We start from the raw sequence: 26,562 nt of genomic DNA, 5'->3' as shown, positions 1-26,562 counted from the left end.
CTTGCCACACATCCCCTTCCCCGCCCACGATCAGGGGCTGAGCACATACCGAACCCCACCCTTGACCACGCACTCTCTGCCTGCTCTCTGGCATGCGCCCCCTGACCCTCTCTCTAGAAAGCTCTCGGTGTCCACCTTGCGGGCGGTGGAGAGGTCCGCGGTTGGGGCTGGAGCCCGCCGCCTCCGCCGCCCGCCGGCGCCCAAACTAAATTCCTCCCTTTCTCTTTTCCAAACCCTCCCGCGTCTTGCGTTATCGGCTTCTCTGGTGAGGAGTTCATCCGAGTTTGTTCGGCTTCTCCTGGTCCAGGCCGCTCGAGTCCCAGAAGGGCTTCCGTTCCTTCCCCGAGTCAGCGGCTGGGACAGGCCCTGGGGCACGCGTAAGGGCGCGCCGGCCGTGGCGGGCCACTTGGGGCGCGGCTGAAAGCCGCCCGCGCCACCGTTCTCCCTTGGCCGTGGCATTTTCGGATGCCTTTCGCCGGAATCAGTGGTTCACGGGGGCTGCACAGGGTCTTTCTCCAGTCCCTCACCGGCCGGGGTGAACTACAGTGTCCCCTAACAGGCGCACGCTTCATGGCCTCTCCTTAATCACGAGCGTCCCGAGCGAACGGACCCTCGGCAGAGGCGGGCGACGCGGCCATTACGGGGCCCGGCCGCTAAGCGGCGGTGCCCGTGGTCCGGGAGAGGCGGTCGCGGCCCTGTGACGTCATGCGCACGCCGGAGCGAGCCCGGCGCGGTCGTGTGACGTCGCACGCGCGCCCAGGGGAAAAGACGTGGTCGCGGAAGCCCAGGGGTCCGGGGCGTTCGCCATGGTTCCGCGCGTGCCGCTCCCGCCGGAGATCCAGCTGGCCCAGCGGCTGGCCGGAAACGAGCAGGTGATCCGGGACCGGGCGGTGAAGAAGCTCCGGAAATACATCGTCGCCAGGACTCAGCGGGCCGCAGGTTGGCGCGGGGCTGGGCGGGGTCGGGGCGCCTTGCGAGGCCGGGCCGGGCCGGGCGGGGTGCGCGGGGCGGCCGGAGATCGGCGGAGGCGCGGCCTGTGTTGTGTGTGTGTGGTGGGGGGGGGGGGGAGCCTCCGAACCACGTGGGTCGTCCACGCCGTCAGGCCCGCGCGGCGGCGTCTGCGAGGGTGCCTCCCACAGCCCCATGCCCTGCCTGGCGAGCCTTTGGCGCGGCCCCCCCACCCCGCGGGGAGCCTGCGCCCTCTTCCGACGGTATACCCTGTTTTCCCTGCTACCCGCTATTTGGGCGGTCGGAGCGGCATTTGTTGCTGTTGGCAGTTCTGTCTTCGTATAATTACTGGGTTGTGGTCTGAGTTAGAGTGCAGCGGATCCTCCGCCAGGGCAGAGGACGTGCGTCCTGTGAACTGGTCACTCTAACGCTCGTTCTGAAAGCGTGGCCCCCATGAGCAGCATCGGCGTCACCCCGACATCTGTTAGAAAGGCAAATTATGAGTTCCATTCCAGCCCCAAGGAGTCAGAAACTCTGGCGGTTGGGCCAGCAGCCTGGTGTAAGAAGCTCTCCAGGTGGAACACTACGTTAAAAACTAATGGTGTAATGTATGGTGATTAACATAACAATAAATTTTTTTTTTAAAAATAAGAAGCTCTCCAGGTGATTTCCATCCTGGTGCTAAAGTCTGAGAACCACTGCTTCAGGAACAGCATGCCAGACACAGAGTTAGGACCTCCATAAATATTTCAAGCGGTTTTATATGTCTGTGTGTCTTACTAGTTTGAAGGAGTTAATTTTTCCTTTTAAAATTTGAAGCAGAACAGAAAAGTGCACAAACCGCAACGTGTAAAGCTGAATGAGTCATCACCAGCAAATCCATGCAGTGTTCAGTGTCCACAAATGGAATATGGTGCCTCGGATATGGATACTTGTAGATTCTTAGTGTTTATTGAATAAAGGGCCGTTACGTGGAGGAATACTAACAGCCACAGGTCCAGCGGGTTCTGAGTTGAGAGGATGGAAGGGAGGGGAGGGAGAGCCTCCAGGAGAGGGGAGGGCCAGGTATGTTTCCACTTAGAGCACTTTGATCTAATTCAGGCACTCACCATTTCTCTGGCTTTGTTCCTGGCAGTAAAAAGTTGGGTTTGCTTTGTCTGAGTGTCGCTGTTCTTGGTGCAGGTGGTTTCACTCATGACGAGCTGCTGAAGGTCTGGAAAGGACTGTTTTATTGCATGTGGATGCAGGACAAGCCGCTCCTCCAGGTGAGTGTATGAGGAGGTAGCAGAGGCATCCGCGGGAGGACAGATGGGCGCGTGGTTGACCCTCATTTTAATGCAGCGAAAGACACAGAGTTACGAAGTTTCATAGCTTCGACACTGTGTTTGTTTATTTATTTAGGATTTTATTTATTTGATGGAGAGAGACACAGCGAGAGAGGGAGCACAGGCAGGGGGAGTGGCAGAGGGAGAAGCAGGCTTCCCGCGGAGCAGGGAGCCCGACGCGGCTCGATCCCAGGACCCAGACGCTCAACGACTGAGCCACCCAGGCGCCCCTAGCTTCGACACTTTGTTTACAGCCAGAGGGCCGAGGCCTTTGGTTAGAGTGTGGTGGTGGTGCTGAGGGGGGCACTGTCATGACAGGTGGCTACCAGCGCGGGTGTGTGCCCCAGGTGGCAGACAGCGCCGAAATAGGGAACCAGGGACAGAATCCAAGTCTGCTGAGAAACGGGTTTTGTTTTTTTTTTTTAATTATTTTTCTAAAAATTAGACTATTTTTAGAGCAGTTTTAGGTTCACAGCAAAATTGAGGTGCAGAGAACTCTCAAACAGCCCCTTCCTCCACACGTGAACAGCCCCACCCAAACCGGAGCGGTGCGTTCGTTACAGGTGATCAACCTGCCTGACGCGGACCGTCCCCAGAGTCCATAGTGGGTGTGAGGGTTCCCCCTTAGTGTGTGCATTCTGTGGCTTTGGACAAGTGTGTGGTGACATGCTCCACTACGACAGGCTCGTACAGTGCAGTTTCACTGCCCTGAGATGCTAGTTTGTTTGTTTTTTTAAGATTCTATTGGTTTATTTAGAGAGCATGCATGGTGGGGGGGGCAGAGGGGAAGGGACAGACAATCCCAAGCGGACTCCACACAGCGTGGAGCCCGACACAGGGCTTGATCTCACGACCCTGAGATCGTGACCTGAGCCGAAACCAAGAGTCAGATGCCCAGCTTCCTGAGCCACCCAGGCGCCCCACATGTTGGCGTTTTTAAAACAGTGTCAGAGTGAATTGTTTACTTTTTTAAAAAATTACCTGGTGGTGAGGGTACTTATTTAAAATGCAGACTCCTGTGCTGTATTTGATGCCCACCGAAGGGAGGCTCTGGGACTGTCTATTTAGCAAGTGCCCTAGGGGATGCTTAGCACAGTGACGCAAGCAGTGCGTAGTTTCTGGGGTCTGGTCAGTCTCTTCCGGCTGGTCAGGTGGCCCCATCTCTCCTGTGCCCTCCTTTGACTGTCAGTCTCTGTTGCTTGAGGCTCAGCCCCGGTCGTGGGAGCAGTGGCTGCCCTTGCTTGTGATGAGCTTCTGTGGGTTCTGGCTGCGGGGGGAGGCCTCTTGCAACAGTGTGGCTTGCAGATCTGAAGCACGCTGTGTAGAAAGGCTGGTGGGAGCTGGTTCTCGTGGTGAGCGAGTGGAGATTTAGTGTGGTTGTCTTTCTGTTGTGGCTTCTTGTTGTAAGACCATGTTTCTTCAGGGTCTGAGGGAGTTTTTTCTACTGTTTACTACCCCAGGAGGAACTAGGGAGGACCATTTCCCAGCTCATCCATGCTTTCCAGACCACAGAGGCACGTGAGTACCCTCGCGCCGGAGAAGCCCTTTGGGCAGGGCAGAACTGCCGAGAGTTGGCTACCAGACGTGGAAGGCTTGTGTTCTTAAGATGCAGAGCAAGAGGGAGGGCCCTGTCCTGGCTTACGTGCGAAGCGTTGTTCTCAGTGTTCAGCAGTATTAACTTGTTTATCCAACGTGGACCTAGCTCGAGGCTGAAGGGCCAGTTCTTGCATTTTAAAATGAAAATGGAAATCTAGTGCAGTGTGGCCAAGCTGCTGGACCGAGTCGGCTGATGGCGGCATTCCCTCAGGGCGCTTCCCCGACCCAGCCATTTTTGTCCTGTCCAGGATCTGTAGTTCTCAACCCTGCTGCCTGCCCGCTGTGATCACTTGGGCATCTTTAGACTTCTTGATGTTTAGACTCTGGTCCAGTTGAATCAAGCTGTGGGGGTGGAGCCCGGGCATCTCCCTCCGACGCTCGGGGTGGGGAGCCAGCGCCCCTGGCAGAGGTGGCTGCGGCTGTTGCTGGTGAGGCCCCGGTTACCAACAGTGGATGGGTTTAGTTCCGTTACAGTGAAGTAGGTAGAGTAGTCACAATTAGGGACGGTAGCTACTGTCTCAATTTGGGAGTGTGTCGTTAGCATCTGAGTCATTAGTGGAGGTCCGTCTGCCATAGTTTTTACCTTCTGAGAACCTGCAGAAGAGTTTCTGTGCTCAGCAAAAGGCCAGGTACAAAACAGTCACCTGGTGACGGTTGAATAGGTTAGTGAACTTGGGCTTGCCCATTATTGAACCATCTGACCGACCCTTTGGTGTTGGAGAAACTTGTAGCAGGAGATCAGGGAGGCCCCATTTGTCTCCCGAGGTCCAGGCGTGGGCAGGGCTGGTTCCCCAAGGCCTCTCTCCTGGGCGTGCAGATGCCGCCTTCTCCTGTGTCTTCACATGCTTGTCCTTCTGTGAGCATCTGTGTCCTCATCTTTTGTAAGGATACCTACTTCACTGTAACGGAACTAAACCCATCCACTGTTGGTAACCGGGGCCTCACATTGGTGCAGGGCGCACACCAGTGACCTTATTTTACCTTAACTACCTCTTTAAAGACTTAATACAGTCTTATTCGAGGTCCTGGGGTTAGGGCTTCAACATGAATTTGGGGGACACAGGTTAGCTTGCAGCACTGTGTGTCTGACCTATGGTTATGGGGAGGGTTTGTGCCTGATGGGTTAGTGGATGTAGTGGGGCCAGGCATGGGGGTCAGGCAGGGTCCCCGGCCCGAGCCAGGAGGGGGAAGAGCCGGCCCATGGGGGTTAGGCAGGATCCCCAGCCCGAGTAGGGGAAGAGCCAGCCTGTGGGGGTCAGGCAGGGTCTCCGGCCCAAGTAGGGGAAGAGCCGGCCCGAGCAGCCCTTCTCTTTCAGTGGCTTTGCCAGCTCTTTGCGCCTGTTCTTCAGAGAACGTGGCAGATTGAGGTTGTGGCTGGGCTTTGCTTCTGTTTCTGAGGTTCCTCCAGCCCCATTTCTAAGCCCAGTTCCGAACACCCCTTCTGAGTGCAGCAGACTGGACTGAGGACCCCAGAGGTTGGCCGCACATGATGTCCTGAGCAGTTTTCTCCATATTGTCTCACCTCACTTCCCAGAGCGGCTTCTGTGTTCCCCTGTGATTCGCTTGGGCCTTTTTTCTTCCTGCAGAGCACCTGTTCCTTCAGACATTCTGGCAAACCATGAACCGCGAGTGGACAGGCATCGACAGACTGCGCCTGGATAAGTTCTACATGGTGAGGTTGCCCGTGGCGGCGGCAGCGGGCCTGGGGGGCGTGGGGGCGGGGCTGGGCGAGCTGGGGGCACAGCCCCGAGCGATGGGGCCTCCGAGCGTCTCCGGCCCTGGCAGGGCTGCGCCCTTGAGTACTGTGACCCGTAAGTCTTGAGGGCTGAGGGGGGTGCACGGGCCTAGGGTTGCCCGGCATGTGCCCTGTCTCTGAGGGTTGGTTCGCGGGCAGAGAACTCAGTACTTAAACAGCGCACAGATTTCGGTTCAGAGGAGGAGATTAAAATGGCCTGTCTGGGGAGGATCGGGGCCGCAGCCTTGCATCCCTGCTGGAGTAGCCGCGAGCCCGTGAGTGCCAGCAAACCTGCATGGAGTTCATGCCCTAGTCGTAGACCCTTGTCCATTTGTAGGGTGCCCAGCTGGGAAGCTGCTTTCTTCTGGGTGAGGATGGCTTGTAGAATTGTCGTATGCAGAATCCCCTTTTTCTTTCTGATGCTGCGTTCCTCAGAACTTAGGTTACTGATTTGCCCTCAGAGATGCAGGAAAATTGGGAGATTTACAGACTCCGTATCCCCACATTTGAACCACACTCCTTTTCCCGCAGCAGGGTTCACTGGGGCTTAGGATAGTGTCGCTGTCTGAGAGCAGATGACCCAGCGGGTCATTGGCTGGGCCTCATTGAGGACGGCCGCCTTTGGGGCTGCAGTTACTCATGGTCTGCCACTAGGATCAGCTCAGACTTGGCCCTGGGGTTATGTGGACACTGCGTATCTCAGATGTCAAGGTGAGGACCAGCTAGTGGGCAAGGCATGGAGCTCAGGAAGGGAGGAAGATGGAAGCTAAAGCATGTGAGGCCGGGGGCAGGGGCCAGGCTATGCACTTTCACAAAGCATGGGTTTACCAGACAGAGGAGTTTCCCTAAGATGGAGTTGGTGCGTGCTTGATAGGATGGCTTCTGTCGCTTTGTGGGGACCCGTATGACTGCACCCAGCAGTGCAGCCCCCTGGAGAGGCGAGAGGCGAAGCCTCTGGCGGCTCTAGGCCCTGGGAGTGGTGTCCCCTGGGCCCCATGTGTCCTGGGCACACCTGACGGCCAGGAGACCCATCCCCATGTGCATCCTCTGTCACTTTGCACTCCTAGAGCCCTCTCTGGGTGTGCCACCTCACATCTCGGCGGTAGGAAAACTGGCTGAGAAAGCCGCGAGCTGTTGAGGGGAAACGGGGAGTCGTGGGGGAGGAGTCAGGATTCGTCGTAAAGGAGGAGCTTTTTTTTTTTTTTTTTTTTAAGATCTTATTTATTTATTTGACAGACAGAGAGAGGACACAAGCAGGGGGCAGCGGCAGGCAGAGGGAGCGGTAGAAGCAGATTCCCCGCCGAGCAGGGAGCCCGATGCGGGACTCGATCCCAGGACCCTGGGACCATGACCTGAGCCGAAGGCAGACGCCTAACCAACTGAGCCACCCAGGCGCCCCAAGGACGGGCTTTTTTAAGGGGGGGAGTTTCTCCTCTGGGGGATGAGAGAGAAAGCAAACACTTTCACTGTCTGTTGGGGAGAGAAGTCCTTCAGAAAGCTCAGAGGAGCCTTTCCCAAGGGGCTCAGCCTCCCCGGGGAGGACACGCACTTCCTGAAATGGGGACCGTTCATTTGGCTTTCGTTCATGGCCCAGCAGTTGCTCCCCAGGGTGTCCGCTGTGACCCCGAATTCCTGGTGCTCTTGGAAAGCGGGACCATCCCAGCCTGGGGGCAGTGACACCTCTGGTGTCTTGTCCAACAGCTCTGGAGGGCCTGCTCTGCACTCTGGGCCACTGAGATGACTGGGGCAGAGGGGCTTCTGGGGAAGTCCGGGCTGTGCCCCGCTAACGAGGGTCTCCGTTCATGCCACAGCTCATGCGGATGGTCCTGAGTGAGTCCTTGAAGGCCCTGAAGACGCAGGGGTGGCAAGAAAGGTTGGTACTCACGGCACATCCCGAGAGCAGCTCCTGCTCACAGGCGAGCCCGTCGTGTCACTGGGGCCAGGGCCATATGCTTCTCTCCCAGTTATTCATCATAAAGAGATGTCAGTCTTCCCATTAAAGGGTGACCCAATGGTGCTTAAGATGAAGGCATTTTTAGAATTATAGTTTGTGCGTGTGTTCACAGAAATGAATGTTTTCAACCTTGAATGTAAGTTCTTAACTGTGAATCCAAATTTAGTTATCTCATTATACTGTTTTTCAGTATAATTGATGCATAGCCAAGGGGCTTTTTTTTCCTCGTTTTTTGGTATAACATGGCATATTGAGTTCTGTTATCAGTGGTATTTGCTTTGGTTCTAGAAATTTTTAATTTATTCAGGCTTGTCACTTTTGACAGAGGTGCTTGTGATGGGGGTAGTCCGTATCCCCCAAATTAAGAGGCCTGCGTTTTGTGGCCAGCATTGGGCTTCCCCTGGCCCCGGGCCGGTGGGGCTCTCCCGAGCCCGATCTCCTCCACCCTCTGGGGACCCCGGGGAGCACGCTGGGGCAGGGCCGGCTGAGCTGTGGCTCCCGGTGATGGCAGCTGGCCTCTGGATGTCAGGAGGCAGGTCGAGATCCACAGCACCAAATGGGTTCTGAGTTCACATTTTAAAGTTTTTAAAACTAATTTAAAGTTTCGTCTCTTTACAGTTTTTTTTCTGATTATGAGAGTGACATGTTCCCAGTATAAGGAACTAGGAAAACTTTTGTAAAATGAAGGAAAAGCAACGCGAGCTCCCAGCATAAGGATTTCTCAAACGCTTCTGTGTTGTGTGTGCAGGGTGCACGGTGGTGTCTGAGCAAGCAGGATGTCTGCAGACTGCTTTTTTATTTTACTGATGACATGTCGAAGGCGCCCCTCGTGTCAGCGCCCTGCTGCGTGGTTTTGAGGGTGGGGCAAGAGGAAAGAGACTTGGAAACAATATATTTTGAGTGGTTTTGTGATGAAACGGTACGCTAGACCAGTTTATTTCCAGTCTGGACACGACCATCCCCGCCAGCTCCCAGCCCAGCTGCTTCAGCAGAGCGTGCGTTCCCAGAGAGCGAGGTTACATCCTCGCCCAGGCCCACTTTTTTCCCATATAAAACAGACTAGCAGGAGTGGCCTGTAGTTCCCTGGGTTTTTCTGAGTTTAGAATTATGATGAGTGACGTCACGTTTAGGGCAAGGGTGCCTCTGCAGAGCCTGATTTTCACCCTCTTAATTCCTGCGAGGCGCCGAGGCCAGGGCTCTCGCTGTCAGGACGTAGGATTTGGGTCTCCATAGGTGGCTAGTGCATGAGCAGAACCGAAGGCTGAAGGGACGTTTTATCTCTGATAACTCTTGTGAGAGGAGTTCCTTCCTCACCGCCGCTAAGAGATGCAGAAAGACCCTTTTGAAGAAGCCGGTAGCCTCCGATTGGCCCGCGCCGCCTGTTCCTGTAGCCTGTCCCCGTTCCCGCACAGCCGGCCAGCCCTGGTTGGTTGGTCAGTGTTTGTTACTGTCACTGGCCTGGGAGCAGGGCCCCCCTTTCCTGAGCCGCAGACAGCATCCCTTCCCTTCTGTGGCCGGGAAGTCCCCAGTGCTGTCCCGCAGCCGCCTCCCGCCCCGGGGCTCATTACGGAATGCGTATTCTCCGGTTCAGGTGTGGTATTCAGAGCCCCCATGCAGGTAGGCCAGCAAAGACCGGTCGCCAGAGCTCTCTGACCCCAGAGCCGCAGGCCTCTGAGGCCACCAACAGCAGCATGCTCAGGGACGGCAGACGTGGCCAGCTTGGGGACCACGACTCCGTGCAGTGGGACTGGGGGAGCAGCTCTTCCCCGTCTCCTTTCTTTGCCTTTGCTCCGCCCTGGTGCGTGCTCCTGGGCAGTTCCCCGTGAGGACAGAGAGACGCGAGACGTGGTGGTGTAGCCTCTTGTCACGCCAGGCCTTTCTCCTTCCACTTGTGGTCCCCGCACAGAAGGGAAGGCGTGTGCGAACGTGTACACGCCTGGCCCTTTGTAGCTCAGATGCACCCTTGCCACGTGTGCAGGAGCCGACAGTGGTCACGTATCCGTAATCATGGGTCCTGCGAGCTGGAGCAGACCCAGATCACCAGGCCGCCTCCCGTGGGGGCAGGGCGCTGGCCTGTGATGGTGTTCCTGTCAGAGCTCCCCGTTGGGTGGGGGACGTCACAGGCTCGTAGCCTGCTGTGGCTGCCCGCCGTATTGGCCTCTTTCCTTCCTCAGGCAGATCGAGCAGCTGCTGGAGCTGCTGACGACGGAGATCCTGCACCCCGACAGCCAGGCCCCCAGCGGGGTGAAGAGCCACTTCCTGGAGATCTTCCTGGAGGAGCTGAGCAAAGTGGGCGCCGCTGAGGTGAGGCCAGTGGGCTGTGGGCGGCTGCTGAGGCCCCCCCACCCCGTGCTCACGCACAAGGGACTGAGGCAGCCCCCCCCTCCTTTCTTTGTAGCTGACGGCAGACCAGAACCTCAAGTTCATCGATCCCTTCTGCACGATTGCTGCTCGGACCCAGGAGTGAGTGGCAGGGGGCTTCCTCCGGCCTGGGTCTTCTTTCTCACGGGGTTCCCCCGTCAGGAAGAGAGAAGGAGTTGTGTGTGTGTGTGACAGGGTCAGCGGAGTGGCTGCTGCTGGGGCTGGGGGGTCGGGATGGGCATACCCAGCCTAACTGGCCTGCTCCGGCACCTGCTGTCCCGCAGCTCCCTGGTTTTGCATAACATCACTCGGGGCATCTTTGAGGCGATCGTGGAACAGGCCCCGTTTGCCATCGAAGACCTTATGAATGAATTGGATGCACCGGAGGAGGAGGGCGTGTCGGAGGACGATGAGCGCGGGCAGGATGTGCTGTCCGGGGAGCCAGGTGAGGGGAGGGTCAGTGCAGCCAGAGTGGGGGCGCCCCTTCTGGCCCGGCGAGCTTCGGTGCTTGCGGGTGTCCCTGCGTTCGCTTCTCGTCTGGCCCCCCTGTCCTCAGCCTGCCCCCGGCCTCTGTCCCCGGCCCGCCAGCCGGGGTGTGTCCTCCCTGTCCGGGCCCCGCCCCTGGCCTCCGGCTCCCGGGGCGCCGTCCTGGCTGCCTGGCTCCTTTCTCACCCGCCGCTCCTGCCCGGTGCCTCTGCCCCGCTCACCCCTGCTCTCTGGTTGCCACCCTCCATCGCCGGGCCCGCCTGGACCTCCCCACCCTTACCCTGTCTCCCTCCCTGGGTTGCTCCACCAGATGTCTTACTTTCTGGCATAAGTCACTTAAAATTACATGAATTGCTTGTCTGTCGTTCGTGGCCCTATCTCCCCAGCGGATGCCGGCTCCCCTAGGACCGGGAGGTCTGTGGATTGCAGCTGCGTCCTGGTGCCGGGAGCAGCCCCAGCACAGTGCCCACTAGATGGGGGAGTGAGCAAGCTGAGGGACGGAGCCTACGAGGGAGAAACATGCCACGGGGGGTGTCCCACTGAAGGCCTTTGGGGTCAGGGCCTGGGCTTCGGCCTGGACCGTTGACCGTCTTGATGCTAATGTGGGTCCTTGTGGGACATGGGTTAATCTCACGTGCCCCGTGGACTGGGGGGTTGTGTCCCGTGGCTGCAGGGGTGCGTTTTCCACCAGTTTTAGGACTCTTCCCTGCCTCCCACTCTTTTTTTTTTTTTTTTGGTGGTAAAATAACACTGTGTGAAGTTTACTATGTTAATCTTTTTTTCTAAGACACATTTGTTCAGTGTGATCAGATGATCAGTCGTGATCAGATTATTGTATTTAGCGATCAACAGCATGGGTGGAAAAAAGATCTACATTAAAACCTTTTGTTGGAATGCTTTACGCTTTCCACAGAACAGAAACTAAAATATTCTGTTATACTGTTAGTCACAAATCCAGGCCTCGAGTTTTCTGCCCACACACACAGGTGTTTGCAGCAGCTCGGCCCTGCCGCCACGGTGCGTGGCTGAGGTCCCAGGTCTCTTGTAAGCCGTAGCTTCCCTGGCACTTCTGGGGCTCTCCTCTGGCTCCCCCCCTCTGGCTCCACCCTGTGGCTCCCTCCTGTGGCTCCCCCCGCCGTGGCCCCCCCGTGGCCCCCCCCCCGTGGCTCCCCCTGGCTCTCCTCTCCTGCTCAGCTGTGTCCTGGCAGCGATGAGAACCTCCTGTCGCTCCCGTAGCTCCTGCTGCTGCCGCCGCTGCCGGAACCACCACGAACACCTTGTTTCGTGGTTTGGCAAAGTATTGGCCTCCATCACCTCAGGGGCCAGAGCTCCTGCCTCCAAAGTCCCCTCCTTTCATGGATCCAGAATTTGGAAGATTGTTGTAACTGCCAAAGTCATCACAGCTTCTGCCGGCCACAGAGTTGTCACCCTGTCATTACCAAGCCTGTTAGAGCAGCCCCTGACCCTAACCCTAACGAGCCACAGCAGTACGCCCCACGGCCACCACCCCCACCTTGACTGCCCCCAGAGCCACCTCACCCACCGCAGTACGCCCCACGGCCACCGGACTTTCCAGAACCACTCGGACCTCTGGCTGGAGGAAGCACTCACCATCTCTTGCTTAGGCAGGGCTTTCCTTGCTTCACGGCTGTGGTCATTCGCAGTCTGGTATTTCTGAGTGACGGTCTTGTCTACGCAGTCACGGTCATCAGATGTTACAAGAGCCGAGCCTCTCTTCTTGCCACTGCCTCACTCAGTCATGATGTCCATCACTCAGTTTTCCCATAGTGTTGAAATAATCTTCGACGGTGTTCTTCAGTGTCGTCCTTAATGCCGCCAACAGAGATGTTTTTCACAGTTGAGTAGGCAGCAAGCCTCTGAGAACCCTCTCTTGAGACAGTCGTCTTTGGTCCGGTAACTTCCATCCCCCTTGTGGGCCTTGCGTTCATGGCTGCCTCCACCTCCGTAGCGGCGCAGGTGACAAACCCAGAGCCTGTGGGGCGCTTGGTATTTGGATCTCACGACCCCACAGTCCGAGAGCATCCCCCATGGCTCAGAATGGCTCCTCAGACTCTCACTGGTTGTTTGAAAGCTCAGACCTCTGGTGAAGAGCTTCCACAGCGGTCCAGGCTCTGGGAAGCTCTGACTTAGGACGGCGGTCGGCAGGGGCACTTGAACGATGCTTCCTCGGCCCCATCCGTGGGCAGGAGAGATGTTGACCATGTTGACGTGTTAAGTGCATTCACAAGCTTGTGCAGCCATCACCGCTGTTCATCTCCAGAACTTTCCATCTTCCCATACTGAAACTGTCCCTGTTAAACACTGTCGTTTCCCCTCCCCACACTCCTTCCCCAGACCCCTGGCACCCACCTTCTACTCTCTGTCCCTGTGGGTCTGACTGCTCTGGGTCCCTCCTGTGAGCGGATCACACAGTGTTTGTCCTTCTGTGGCTGGCTGGCTTCGCTGAGCGTGGTGTCAAGCTTCGTCCCTGTCTTAGCACGTGTCAGTTTCTTTCCTTCTTTTAAGGCTGAGTGATATTCTACTGTAGGTATGGCTGCGTTATGCTTACCCACTCACCCATCAAGGGACCCTTGGGTGCTTCCGCGTCTTGGTTCTTGTGACTCATGCTGTAGTGACCTTGGGTGAACAAGGGTCTCTTGGAGACTCTGTTTTCAGTTCTTTGGGGCAGGCTCCCAGAAGTAGGATTGCGGGGTCACACACAATTCTTTTTTAAAGTTTTTGAGGTCTCTCCCAGTTCCCACAGCAACTGCATCACTTTATATACCCACCAGCATTGTGCAGGGATCCGATGTCCTGTTTTGTTGCCAGGAGCCACCCCCACGGGTGTGAGGGGGTATCTCACTGCGGTTTGGGTCTGCACGTCCCCGATGACCCGGGGACGTGGAGCATCTTCACAGGCTCATTGGCCGTCTGTGCATCTCTCTGGAGACGTGTCCGCTCAAGTCCTTTGCTTTCAGGCGAGTCGTGTGCTACTGAGCGTTAGGACCTCTCTGCATTCTGGATGCTCAAGCCCTGTCCGGTCTGTGATTTGCAAATATCTCCCCCCATTCTGTGGGCTGCCTTTTGGATAGTGGCTTCAACGCGCAGAAGTTTGAGTGTTCATAAAGTTCAGTTGGTCTCTTTTGTCACGTGTGTCTTCAGTGCCCCATCTAAGAAGTCATTGGTGTGGCCAGTCTCATGAAGGTTTTGCTCTGTGTTTTCTTTTTTTTGTTTTTAAGATTTTATTTATTTGAGAGAGAGCGGGAGAGAGCACACGTGAGGGAAAGAAGAGAGAGAGGGAGAAGCAGGCTCCCCGCGGAGCAGGGAGCCGGACCTGGGGCTCCATCCCAGGACCCCGGGGCCATGACCGGAGCCGAAGGCAGGATACTCAACCTACTGAGCCACCCAGGCGCCCCTCCCTACTCGGTGGTTTTGTTTTGTTTTGTTTTTAAGCGTTGTATTATTTGAGTTCTTACATGTAGGTCTTTCATTTCCTTTAAGTTAAATTTGCCCATGGGCCAGGGACCCGGTTTTGTCCTCTTGCCTGATCCAGCACCGTTTGTTGAAGAAACGGTCTTTCCCCCAAGAAAGGTCATTTGACCGTATAGATTCAAGGCTTCGTTTACCTGCTGCCAACTCTGACCACCTGCTGGAGTGCTCCTGGGTGGCTATGTTCACGCCCCCTCCACCTGGGCTCCTAACATTTCCTCCGGCCGTCCTGTGCACCTTGCCCATCCCGTCCTTCGGTAGCCCGAGTCACGCTGACACGGGGGTGCTGGCAGGCCCACTGCGCCTGCCTGTGGCCCTGCCGTTCTCATTCTCTGTGTTAGTCGCCTGCCTGTTGTCCAGAACCATTCTGTAGGCAGTGACATCAAAGCTCAGATGATCGGAAACACTGTCTCTGTGGTCCCTTGATCCAGGCTTGCCCTGTGGCTGGACCTAGCTCCCCTTCCTTGATTCTGGAATTTCTGACACTACGTTGGTTCTGTAAGACATCCACACGTAATTCCTCTTAATTTCGTTGTAAGGATGACTGCTCAGCCCCTTCCTCTGGGATGTCCCTTTCAGTGGCACCTCGCCCCTCCGTGTGAGGCTGCCCGTACCCCTGCCCCAGCCTACACCTGCACCTCTGCCCAGCTCATGGGCCCTGGCACCCAGGGCTCTTGGTTCCCAGGTGTTTGTGTTGGGGCGCTCTGCACGCTGGGCACGCATCTTTGAGTTCACGGGGGCCCTTTTGTTCCAGGCTCCCTCCCTGGGGCTGCATGCGATAGGAATGAGGCGCCGCCGGGAGATGGCGAGGACAGCGTGGGCCCCGTCCTCCAGGTGGGTGGCCTGGGCTCTCGGGCCTGGCTCTGCCTCTGCACTCCGTGAGGGCGGGCGCTCCGGCTCCTCACGTACAGAATCAGGGAGGCCTCGAAACCGGGGCTGGGGGCTGGCCGACAGGGCTTGGGCTCCACTGCCAGTCAGCCGCCTCGGGTGTGCTCCCTGCTCGCGTTGTGGGGCATTGGGCAGAGAACATGGCAGTGGCGAGAGGTCGCCCCGGGTCCCGCTCGGGGTCAGAGCCCAGCAGAAACAGAATGCTTACTAAAAGGCTGTGAATGTTGATTACGTGTTAAATTAGTAAGAATTAGGGACATTGGCTTACATGACGTCCGTATAAGTTAATGCGACTTGTGTTCTTTCTCCCTGTTTCAACGTGGCTGCCCGAGGGTGTAGTCGCAGAGGCCAGCCCGGGAGCTCCTCTCACATGGGGGCGGCAGCCCCGGGGAGTGTGCTCGCTGCCTCGTGTTGTACGCAGTGTTTGTGGAGGGGATTCGGGAGGACTTCCGGGTGTGTCCTTGTGACCTGACCGGAGGATCTGCGCCTCATCCATGTGCGCTCTCCGCTCGCTGCACGTTCCCAGAGAACCTGGGAGGTGACTGCGTCTCTCTTTGTGCCACAGTTTGACTACGAGGCCGTGGCCAGCAGACTGTTCGCCGTGGCCAGTCAGCAGGGCACCCCTTCCCAGAACCGGAAGCGCCTCTACAAAGTGATCCGGAAGTAAGTTGCCCTGAAGGTGGCTGGCAACCCCTCCCCCTCCCCTTGGAGTTGCCCTCATTCTGTTCCACCGGTCTCTAGGGGGGCCTCCGTCCACCCTCAGAGCGCAGGGGGAGGGGCGTCATCGAGGGCGGCCCCCGGGCGGCTGACGGGAGGGCCGCGTCCGCCCTCGTGTGGAAGCTGCAACCATGGTGAGCTCCTGTCCCTCCTTTCAGGTTGCAGGACCTTGCTGAAGGTGAGCATCTCATGCTGAGACCCTGGCCCGGAACACCGTCCTCCTCCTGGGCGCACCGGCTCCCGTGGTCGCCCTTCCAGTGGGACTAATCGCTGCACAGGCAGGGCTTTCTCTCTGGGAGAGGGGGCTTGAGCGGTTCTGCAGCTCGTCCTCACCCCGCTCGGTGGCTCTCGGATCCGGGTGTGTGCTGGAGTCCCTGGGAGGCTTGTTTTGCTCAGTGCCAGCTGCCAGGGCCGGGGCCTGAGAACCTGCGTGTCTCGTGAGTTCCGTGGCCTGCCCTGTGGCTGGTTTGCGGTGCAGCAGATCTGGGCACCTCCCTGTGTACGCCCGGTGCGGCCGATGATGAGGCCTAGGAGTGAAGATGGGCCTCTCCCCGGTTTCAGTGTGAGGTTTTAGGCGTAGAGCAGCGGCGCGGGGGCTCGCGGTGAATACCCGCATGGCCGCCGCCTTGGCTCTGCCACTGGTAGCTTCCTGTCGTTGCGCTGCCCTCCTTCCCTCCATCACACCGTCCCCCAAGGTTGTCGTGCTCCTTGTGAGCTCAGGTTCGGTACTTGCAGGTAACGTTTTCATATGGTGATGTGCATGAATACCGCGTACGCGGGATGGGGTTTCCGTGCACAGACCCCCATCGACATGGAGAGCGTCGCCGTTGGCCCCTTCTCAGCCTGAGCTTTTTAGGGAATCGCCGGCGATGCGGCGTGAGCGCTCTGGAGCCTGGCTCTGGCTGGCGCCTCACCGCACGCACGGCCTGGAGTCGGCGGTACGAAGCGCGGGGAGGTGGTGCCGGTGTGGTCGTTCGCGGCCCTGAGCGTGCACACTGAAAACACCCCAACCTGCCCTCGGCCTCCTGATGGCCTGCCTTGGTCCTTAGGCCTCTTCCCAGAGGATGACGTGCCGGAAAAAGCCTACAGGAACCTGCAGGAGGAGGGGCAGGAGAGGAGGACAAAGAAGCGGCCTAAATCCAGGTCACAGAAGCAGCCAGGTAGGACCGGCGGTGTCAGCCGGTGGTGGGGCTTTGGTGCCTGCAGTCTGTGTCCCCTGCCCCCCCCCTCCCCAGATCATCCACAGGACTATGGTTAGACCCCCGCTGGGGGCTGCTCTGCCCTCGTCACGCCCCACGTCCTGCTGGGGCACGGGGCTGCCTGCTGCCGTGGAGATGGGCTCTGTGCACCGCAACCCCCAGGGCAGGAAAGGGCTGCAGAAGAGGGGCAGCTGGCGGCCCCCCCGGCTGAGAGCCCTCCCGTGGTTGCCCATGTGTGCTTAACGGTCTCGGGTTCTGGGGTCGGCCCTTTGAAGGGTCTCCTGGTTTGCCCTGGTTCTGCTCCTACCTGGGCCCCCTCCGTCCATGTTGGCTTATGCCTGGGCCCTCTCTGCGGTCACTGGCCTGGCTCATGGCTCCGTTGTGCACCAGGTTGAGCCCGCTCCATTCTGGGTTCGAGCCTGCCCACCCTCTGAGTCATACCTCCGCAGCCTTTTTGCTCCCGACTCTGCCGGCCTCCTGGTTTTCCTGAAGGCCTGCTCCGGTCACCCTGCCCGGCCGGGAGCCAGCACCATGTCACATCTCCCTGACGGCTGTGGAAGTTCACATCCACACTGGCGGGACGCTCTGGTTGGCTGGGGCGGGTCTGCTGCTGAGGCCTTCGGGTCCTCTTCTGTGTCCTTTGTGTGGCCCTGGAGCTGGCGCCTTCGGTCAGAACGGAAGTGGGCTAACCAGGCCTTCATGGTGCCTCGTTCACGTGGCCTTGCTGTTTTAGGGAAAGGCAGGAAGGAGGACTCACGGCCAGACCCGAGCTCCGGATCCGAGAGGAGGATGAGGCGGCAGCAGGGCTCGGGGACTGAGCCCACGGGGCCTCAGGGGCAGCTCGGGGGCCCCGGAGGGAGAGGGGCTCGAAAGAAGAGGCGGCGGCTTCGGGCAGGGGCCAGAGTGAAGGTGGCCGGTTGCCAGGAGCTACAGACCAAGCGGCGGCCGCTGCAGAGCCAGAAGTGACCCCAGCAGGCCCAGCACACGCAGGGGGGCCCTCTCCCTGTGGCTCCTCCATTTTGCGCTGAGTGGAGTTGGGGCGCAGGACCGTGGGGCCCCGCTCCCGAGACTCTGGACACGGATACCCGCGGCTCCCTGACGTACCGTGTTAGAGGGTGGGGCCCCTCGCTCACTGCCCGTGCCACAGAGCACGGACGCCCTGCTGACGTTGGTCTGGCCAGGAAGACCCCTGAGACCTAAAACTGCCGGGCAGACAGCCTTCCCTGGGCCGGGGACCGGCCACACATGGGGGGTGTCCATGAATAAAATGCTCTGCAGTTCTTACGAGCGAGGTTCTGCTTCTGGTGCGTTGTTGCAGGAAGATTACCGGTGGTGTGACTTGACAGGGGCTGGTTCCCAAGTAGCACTTACACTTTGTGCCCATTGCATGGGAACAACTGTTTGTACACATCTCGCAGAATTCGGGAGAAGATGCCAAGAGTTAGCTGCGGTTGTCTGGATGTCCTCTTCGTAGACTTGTGTTTGGAGCGCACGGTGAGCGCACGGTGAACCTGTTCTTTGTGTCGGCCCCGTGGCTCGGGGTTGATGTGTCCGAGGCAGGGAGGTCGGCTTATATGACTTAGAGGCACAGACTCCTGTGGGCAGCCCCACTGTGCCCCTCTAGTTTCCCCTCAGCGCCTCTAATTCCGTTTCAGCCGTGCTCACCCGGAGGGTCCAAGGCAGCTGCACGTTTGCCGGACCGTGGAGGGTGCAGGTGTGAGTGAGTGCCGTGTGGGTTCCGGAGCTTTCCGGGCGGTGCTGCGGCGTGGGCAGGGCTGCATGGGTGGCAGGTGGGCACCGTCTGGGTCAGCCAGCCCCGTCACTGCTGGGCTGAGGTGTGTGGGTGAGCCCCGCTAAAAGCCCATCCAGGCTTTGACTGAACCCCAGTTCCTAACGCCTTGCGGCATGCTGGGGGAGTGGCGCTCGGTGACCCCCTTTCCATCAGCTGGGTGGAAAGAGGCGGGGCCCCAGAGACTGGCTGAGGCTCAGGGGTGGAGGCTTATTCCTCTCCTGGAGGTCATAGTTCCTGTTCTCCAAAGTGATGTGGCAGAACCGGCCTGCCCAGCACAGCTGGTGGGCTGAGCTCAATAAAGCTCGGTGGCCTGGCGGACACTGCTGAGCCCCCGAGTCTTCTCTGGTGGCGCCCCGGGCCAGGGGTCCCATTGCTGGTCGGGCCTTTTCCTGTGTGTGACGGGGACGGGGGATGCTTTATTGTTTTGGTTGAAATTTCTTCGGTCAAAAAATTAAGGAAACAAGCACACTAGAAATTTCTGAAAAGACAGAAGTCCTACCTGACGGTCGTCCTCAAACCAGAGTGTTCATGGCTTCCTGAGCGCTGGGTTCTAGGCCATTCTCAGGCCACACTGTGGTCCTATTCTCCCCGACCATGCTGTGTGGACACCGTGACTCGGTACGCTGGGAGGCTGGGACGGCTTGCGGCCGCCCCTGTGTCTGACTGGCAGCGTCCCCCCACCCCACCCCCCACCCCCCGTCAGCACGCACTGTCCTGGTCGGAGCAGGGAAGCCTCAAGAGGAAATGGAGGGTGACCACCAGCACTTGCCCCCAGGAGAGCTTGTGTCCAGGAGCAGGCGTCCTGTTTATTTCCCTGTGCGTTCTTTTTCTAAAACCGTTTTATTGAGCTGTCATTCATGCGCCTCACGAGTCCCCTGTGTCACGCGAACAGGTCCGTAGTTCTCAGTACAGAGCTGTGTAGCCATGGCCAGAGTCCATGTTTGACCATTTCGTCCTGAAAGAGACCGCTGTCCTTGAGCTGTCCCCTCCCGGCCTCTGACCCTGGCCGACGCCCATTTTGTGTCTGCACAGATTTCCCGATTCTGGACTCTCATGTAGATGGAATCCCACCACGTGGGCCTTTGTGTGCAGCTTTCCTCACGTAGTGTGTTTCCAGTGTTCATCCGTGTTCGTCGCACACATCAGGATTTCATTGCCCGTGTGGCTGAGTGATACTCAGTCTCCCCTTGCCATCTGAAAGCACCACGCTCCTGTGAAACCCTCCGTAAGCCGAGATGACGTACGGCGAAGGATCAAGTGCCGTTAGTTTACGTGGAAAACCTTTGAGCATTCCCAGACCCCCAAAAATCACTTCTCACAGGCTTTTCTGATCCCCAGGACATGTCTAGCTAATGGACACACAGAATCAGTCGAGATCGTGCCCAGATGCTCAGGGACGCAGCTGAGAGCCCCGGGGCCGGAGGCTGAGATGCCGCGGGTGGTTCGCGGGGCAGGAGGTGGGGGGCCGCGCTCTCTGCTCGGGTGCAATCCGCCACTGGACGCTGTTTTCGCTTTTCGCCTTTTTTTTCCCCTAAAAGTGGAAATCTTCAAATTGATCTGTAAAAACAGGTAGTAAGGTAGGTTTTTCACAAGAGTGAAGTGGGGTAATGCGAACTTTCACAAAGCGGGGGCACCTCTACGACCTGTTTGTTTATGGGCCGTCTGGGGCACTTCCCCACCTCTCAGTTACTGTGAGTGGGGCCGCTGCAGACCCCCACGCGCCGGCTTCGGTGCGGACGCGCCCTCCTTGGGTGCGGACCCAGGCGTGGGATGTGAGGCCAGTGGCAGGTGACCGCGGTCCTGGACGGTTCCCACCTCCGGGGACGGGGTGCGGCTTCAGACGAGGGCTCCGTGAGCTCTTGTCACCACGGTGGCACAGCCGGTCGGAGCAGACTGATGGGCTGAGAGTGCCGTCTGCTCATGGCTGTGGAGAGCTCACCTGGCCCCTGCGCAGGGGTGCACAGCGCTGGGCCGTCCCACCCCGCCCCTGCCTGCCCCTTGTGGACCTGGCTGATGGGCCCCAGCAGGTGACTTCTCGGGAGACGGGCTCAGCCGTCCTATCTGTGTGCTGTTGTGAGGTGACAGCCACTCTGAGCCTTCACATAACTACTTGTAAAATGGGAGAGTAACACGACTGTGCTCAGAATCACGTTGCTTTTTTCCCAAAAACAACCTAAAACTTAGAGGAGTTAAAAACATAATGAGCTTTTTTTACTCACACCATTTGGGAGTTAGGCACTGACTTGACTCCTATCACTTGGAGTAACTCAGGAAACATTTTCTACGACAGTCTCTCGCCCACGGCACAGCCGTCGAGTTTGAGAAATGAGCATGGGCACCTCAGTGCCGTCCAACCCCCTGGTCTGTTCGGTGATGCCCTCTGTGGCCCCGGGGCCCCATCTGGAGTCTCCTGCATCACATTCTGCTTGCTGTTTAGTCCCTTTAACTAGGTCCTCCGTCTGCCTCACGTCCAGGACCTGGGTGCTGGGTGGATCTCAGGCTGGCGGTCCTGTACGTCGTCCCCACTGCGGGCATCGGGTGGCTCCTCTCGTCTCGACGCAGGGCACACAGGAATCAGAAGCAAAGCTGGTTCTCTGTCCTGCCTGGGCCTCGGCTTCCCACTGGCTCTGGTACGGAGGGTTCTTGTGAATGTGGCCCCTTCCCTTGGGGGTTGACGGTGTGCATGCTGAGGGGCTCCGGAGCCCCAGTACCCAGTTTCTCATCAGACTCCCCATTCACTCCTTGAGTGACTTGCGTCGGTGGCTCATTGTTTCCTGTTTTATCCAGTGGGTTATGATCCATTACTGTCACTTGTTTTATTTTTTTTTTAAAGATTTTATTTATTTGACAGAGAGACACAGCGAGAGAGGGAACACAAGCAGGGGGCAGTGGGAGAGGGAGAAGCAGGCTTCCCGCGGAGCAGGGAGCCCGATGCGGGGCTCAATCCCAGGACCCTGGGACCGTGACCTGAGCCGAAGGCAGACGCTTAACGACTGAGCCACCCACGCGCCCTACTGTCACTTGTTTTAATCGCGTGTCCCATTTGGGCCGGTAGGAGATGTCAGGCCGGCTTCTTGGTGGGGAGCACCCACCATCTGTCACCTTTGTTACGGCAAGAATCCTCAGCCATGGGACCAGTTGCTTCTCCCAGGATGCTGATGTGGAGGGCACAGCCCTGCCCGGCTCCGGAGGGGCTGGTGTGGGTGAGGGTCTAATGGGGTCCTTTTGTTTTGTTCTGAAACGGCTTTACCCACATGTGCTTTATAAGCTGTTCAGTTCGCCCATTTAAAGTATGTGGTTCAGGGGTTCTCAGCCCATCACCACAGTCCATTTAGGACATTTTCACTCATCCCCAAAAGAAACCCCATCCTGGGGGCTTCCTTTAACTTGGGGTGAAAGCCTGTGTGAAGATTTTGGACCAGTAGGAGCCCCCACCATGGGGTGGTGGTGGGTGACTGATCACAAGGCTAATAGATTCATTGACCGTTTCCTCGAACAACTAAAAGGTCTAGAATAAATACAGCTCGTGTCCGAAGTGACAAGAAATTCCAGTAGCAAGTGTGATTTACAGCTTTGTGGTTACTCCAGCTCTGCTTCAGGGTCTCTCCTGGGCACACGAGCTCTGGAGTTCAGCGGTTACGTATGGGGCATCTGGGGATCCCTGTACTGCCTCTGTGTTGGCACACAGAGGCAGGACCGGAGCTTCCGTCCTGGTGCCCAGAGACTGCCCCTGTGCCGTGGGCTGTCGGCTGCCAACCCCGGGTCACCAGAGTTTAAGCTTTGTCGTTGGCTTGCTGAGAAGGGTCAAGGACAGCACAGCCTTGAATTACCAGAGGGCTTGTGTCAGCCTGGGGGTCCTCTGAGTTAGCTTCTCATCAAGCACTACTGTGATCTCTTAACTCCCTTCTATTTTAGCCACAACCAGGAGGGAGTTAGGTCCGGGTGGGGGTTGGGGGGCCAAGCAGGGGGCAGCTTTTGCCCAGGCCAGAGAGACATCAGGGATGCAGGGGAGGGGGTCTCGTTGGGGTGAGGGCCGGCAGGTGAGGAGGGGCTGGTGTTTGCTGGAGGTTCACGCAGGGGGGTGACCGGCCAGGGCGGTGTTGCACCTGTCCCTCTGGTAGTGGCATAGAGGGTGGACTTGGGGATAGTCTTGTCAGCAGCCCCGGGTTGGGACGCTCTCTGACTGATGGCTTTTCACACACTGTCTTATAAGAATAGTCTCTTAATCACTAGGGGCCTGGCAGCAAAGGACTCTCCTCGTCCTCAGCCCAGAAGTTCCCCAAATGGGCGGCAGGATGCGGAGACCCGACCACGGTGGCTGATGGACAGCTGGGTGCGCTGGAGGGGCAGATGCGGGGGGCCATCCTGTGGCACGTGGCCCGCAGAAGAAAGAGGAGGGCCCCAGGGGGCATCCACGTGCTGCCCGCCCCCTCTCCACGAGGCTCCTCGTCCCGGCCCACAGCCTGTAAGGGCCGGCTAAACCCCAGATGGAAACGTTCCCCCACATGACCTTCCTACCGGGAAGAGAGCGTGCCAACCAGCTGACCTCAGCAGGGGGCAGGCCTGGAGACTCTACTGAAAGGGGCCACTTCGCTTGTAAATTGGGCTGATTTTCTTTCCCAGGCCGGGTTTGGCTGGAGGGAGCTGTGTCAGGCGGTGCCTTGTCTTCCCGCGGCAGCCGTTCCGGGCGCCCTGAGACGCCCCTCGGGAGCCCGGGCTCGCGGCGCGCTGGCGCCTGCCGTGGCTCGTCCCTCTCCGGGTGCCCTTCCGTTGCGCTGAGCTGCCGGCCGGCCGGACGTGGCCACTCTGAGGTCGCGCCGCCGCCGGCTCCGTTCCTGCGGCGTGACGTGGGCGCGCGTGCCGAGGCACACTCACGGCTCCGTCTGTCCCCCCCCAGCTCCCGGCGCGCCTCTGTTGTGTGTCTGCCTGTCACCCCTACCTCGCCAGCTCCCGGTCCTCTGTCCTGTCTTCCCTCAGCTCTCCCCACCCGCCCGCGTGCCCTCCTCCTGTGCGTCGCCCACCCGCCCTTTACGGAGGAGACCATTGAAGAACCGCGGCAATTCTGTCTGTCATCTGTTTGCTCACGGGTTACCCCCACGGCGTCTTCTCTGCACGGCGGCCTCCCCCGTGGCGGCGGCCTCCGTGGAGTCGCCTTGTTTGCGTGGAGCCGTCCGTCCTTGTGTGGGTGAAGGGCAGCGTGGAGGCCCCGGGAGGGCAGCCCAGCCCCCTCGGGTGGCCCTGGGGATGTCCGCTTCCCCCCCATGCCCTCTCCCTCATCCGCTCCCATCCCTCTGGGGCCTGCCGGAGGGAGCGGGTGCAGTCCCACCAGCTGCCTCTGGGGGCGCCCTTGGTCCTTGGGGTACATCTCCAGCCCCTCCCGCCAGGTCATCAGGAATGCTTGTCCCACGGGCCCCTGGCTGAAGCCCCATCTTGTTCTTTTTCCTGGCGCTGTCCCCTGTGCCCGGGTGGGTGAGCAGGGCTCTGAGTCTGTCCGATGGGGATGGTTGCATGGGTCCTCACCCAGCCCAGTCGGCCCAGTAGCCTGTTTTGTCCTCCAGGCCCCAGGCTGGACGCAGGTCGGGGTCCTTCGAGCCTGGCTTCTCACCTCCAGCCTGCCTGGCCCCACAGGTGATGCCAACGTGGGGGCTTCCTTTCTCAGGGGCCTCAGAGCCCCGGGGCCGCCGCCTCAGCTGCCCAGGCCCCTGTCCCCAGGGCTGTCTGGCAGAGCTCCAGGCTCTGTGATCCACGCTCGTCCCTCTCCTGGAGGCTGCAGACCCCTCACTGCCAATGGCTGGGAAACAGGCCCCAGGAAGAATGTGCATCCCCGCCCGGGGCCCTCTTGGCTAGGGCTGCAGACCTCGAAGGCGGAGCGTGAAGGTGGGCAGGCAGCCCTACACACTTGGCAGATGGGCCTGTGGAAGTCTGTGGGGCCTGTGGCCCCAAGGCTTGCCTCCCTGCCCACCTCTTGGAAGCCTCTGGATTCATAGGGTCGGAGGCTGACGTGCAGGCAAAGGAGAGGTGTGGCCCCCAAGGCCTGTTGGAAGCCAGGTTTGGGGGTAGTGGGGGTGGGTGCTCCTGCTGACCGTAGCCAGCACCCTCCTGTCTGAGGTGGGCAGAGGGAAAGGTGCCCTGGTCTCTCCTCGGGTGGGTCCCTAACCACCTCATCTGCCTGTGGCGGGGGGGTTTGTCGGTAATCTCTGACGGCTCCACAGGGGTGTCCCTGCTGCTGCCGGCACCCCATTTCTGGAAACCCAGGAGTGTGGGGAGAGCCCCAGGCAGAAAGCTGTGGGGAACCAGCCTTACCCCTGTCCTTTCCCGGGGTGGGGCGGCGGAGCCCCTGAACTTTACGGTTTGCCCATGGGTCACAACCCCTGCCCCCGCCGCTTATTTGCACAGCCGGGCAGCCTGATGTGTAAGCCAGGCCGCACACAGGACGGGAAGAAAGGGGAGTCAGCCCAAGGGGGTGGGTCAGCGGTGCGCAGCCAGTGCACCCAGCCGGTGGGCACGCCTCAGCTCCTTTGCGTAGTTTGAGGGGGGCCCTGGGTGGCTGTGCTGGGTTCTCGCCCGCCGTGGGGCCTTGCTCGTGGGGGGCACTGTGGACACCTCCTCTCTTCTGAGCGTGTGCCACCCTCACTTAGGGACCTGCGCCGTGGGATTCTGAGTAACGACATTTGGTTCTTTGTGGTGGCCTGCCCTCCCCGCGGGTCCCCGGCAGTCCGGCTCACTGCCCCTCCCTGCGGTCACCCCCTTCTCTCGTGTTTCTTTCCTCCCTTCTTCTCTCTGCTTTTCTTCGTAAATGCTCATTCAGTCTTTTTTTTTTTTTTTAAAGATTTTATTTATTTATTTGACAGAGAGAGACACAACGAGAGAGGGAACACAAGCAGGGGGAGTGGCAGAGGGAGAAGCAGGCTTCCCGCCGAGTAGGGAGCCCGATGCGGGGCTCGATCCCAGGACCCTGGGACCACGACCTGAGCCGAAGGCAGACGCTCAACCGACTGAGCCACCCGGGCGCCCCAATGCTCATTCAGTCTTGCACACTCGGGGGCTGGGACCGCAGTGCTGAGGTCGGGCGCCAGGGCGCGGCCCCACGGGCTCCTGCTCGGGGTCTCACGGGCTGAAGTTGAGGTGAGGGCAGGGCTTCTGTCACAGGTGAGGTGTGGGGTCCCCTTCCCAGCCCACTGGTGGCTGGCAGAGTTCAGTTCTTGGCAGCTGGGGGCCTGAGGTCTCTGTTCTTGCTGGTTGTCCGCGGCTCCCGGCCGGGGCGCACGGCCACTCGGCTCCCCTCCATCCCTCCAGCCTACTGTCTGCACTGCGGCCTGCCTGATTAAGGACAGGCCTGCCCGCGCTGGGGCTGGCTGAGCACCCTGCCCCCCACAGTCCCCAAGTCCAGGCCTTCTCTCGCCTGAGTGTTACACTTCAGAGCTTGGCCCCGTCCCTTTCCTGCCCCTGGAAAATTCCCTGTTCTGGGAGGATTGCCAGAGTGGAAGCGATCGAAAACACTGGAATATTGCGGGTGTGGGGGGCAGTTAGGGTTGACTAAGCCAGAGAGTGGCCCCAAAATCCCTGGACACCCAAACCACTCTGCCTTGCTTGGCAGTGCTGCGGATTTCCCTGGCCAGGGTGCAGGGGTTGTGACGCCGGGCAGTGGGGCAGGGGGCGGGGAGGGGGCGTTCTGGGTCTCACCTCATCACCCCACCTTGTCCGCAGCCCGGTCGCCCAGCCCCACCACCTGCCTTTCCCTGTGTGCCCTCGCCCTGCACCGCAGAGCATCCTGCGGCCAGGGACAGGGTGGACCCTGCTGGGGGTCACCAGCCCTCAGTGTGTCAGGGCCCCCTAGGAGCTCCTGACATGTGGTGCCTGGGCCACCTGAGGGACGAGCGCGTAACTGAGTGCCTGTGGCTGGTCCTGCCTCTTCCCGTGGTGGGTTAGTTCCTGGGCTGGCTCCTTTCTGGGGAGTGGATCCTGCCTTCCATGCTGGAGGGCCAGACCACTCCCAGGGGCTGAGCCAGCACTCCTTGGGTTGGGTAATCCCTTGGGCACACCCCAGGACCCCATTTCCTTCTTGGCACTTG

The 26,562-nt window shown here is 59.1% G+C and overlaps 1 protein-coding gene across 1 annotated transcript; it reads left to right on the top strand.

Moving 5' to 3' along the window:
* Nucleotides 1-741: 741 nt before the first annotated feature.
* On the top strand, nucleotides 742-17,982 carry RRP1 (ribosomal RNA processing 1). Its single transcript, XM_028126503.2, has 13 exons — nucleotides 742-939; nucleotides 2,131-2,213; nucleotides 3,734-3,791; nucleotides 5,456-5,541; nucleotides 7,416-7,477; nucleotides 9,733-9,862; nucleotides 9,957-10,021; nucleotides 10,204-10,364; nucleotides 14,649-14,728; nucleotides 15,348-15,445; nucleotides 15,658-15,677; nucleotides 16,549-16,659; nucleotides 17,432-17,982. The coding sequence occupies exons 1-13, from the start codon at nucleotides 807-809 to the stop codon at nucleotides 17,662-17,664; spliced, it is 1,320 nt and encodes a 439-aa protein (XP_027982304.1). The 5' UTR covers nucleotides 742-806; the 3' UTR covers nucleotides 17,665-17,982.
* Nucleotides 17,983-26,562: the final 8,580 nt, after the last annotated feature.

This window comes from Eumetopias jubatus, unplaced genomic scaffold (assembly GCF_037043125.1).
Source record: "Eumetopias jubatus isolate StellerSeaLion01/CBP00866 unplaced genomic scaffold, mEumJub1_p1.0 scaffold_1, whole genome shotgun sequence".
Taxonomy (NCBI): Eukaryota; Metazoa; Chordata; class Mammalia; order Carnivora; family Otariidae; genus Eumetopias; species Eumetopias jubatus.
The sequence above is the reverse complement of the archived record's forward strand: the minus strand, read 5'-3'. Positions and strand labels throughout refer to the sequence as shown.

Excerpts from the sequence above, each read along its gene's own strand:
- RRP1 (XM_028126503.2), top strand. The coding sequence starts at position 807 with ATGGTTCCGCGCGTGCCGCTCCCGCCGGAGATCCAGCTGGCCCAGCGG. Across the intron at positions 940-2,130 it reads CAGGACTCAGCGGGCCGCAG|GTGGTTTCACTCATGACGAG; the intron begins GTTGGCGCGGGG and ends TTCTTGGTGCAG. Across the intron at positions 14,729-15,347 it reads GCGTGGGCCCCGTCCTCCAG|TTTGACTACGAGGCCGTGGC; the intron begins GTGGGTGGCCTG and ends TTTGTGCCACAG.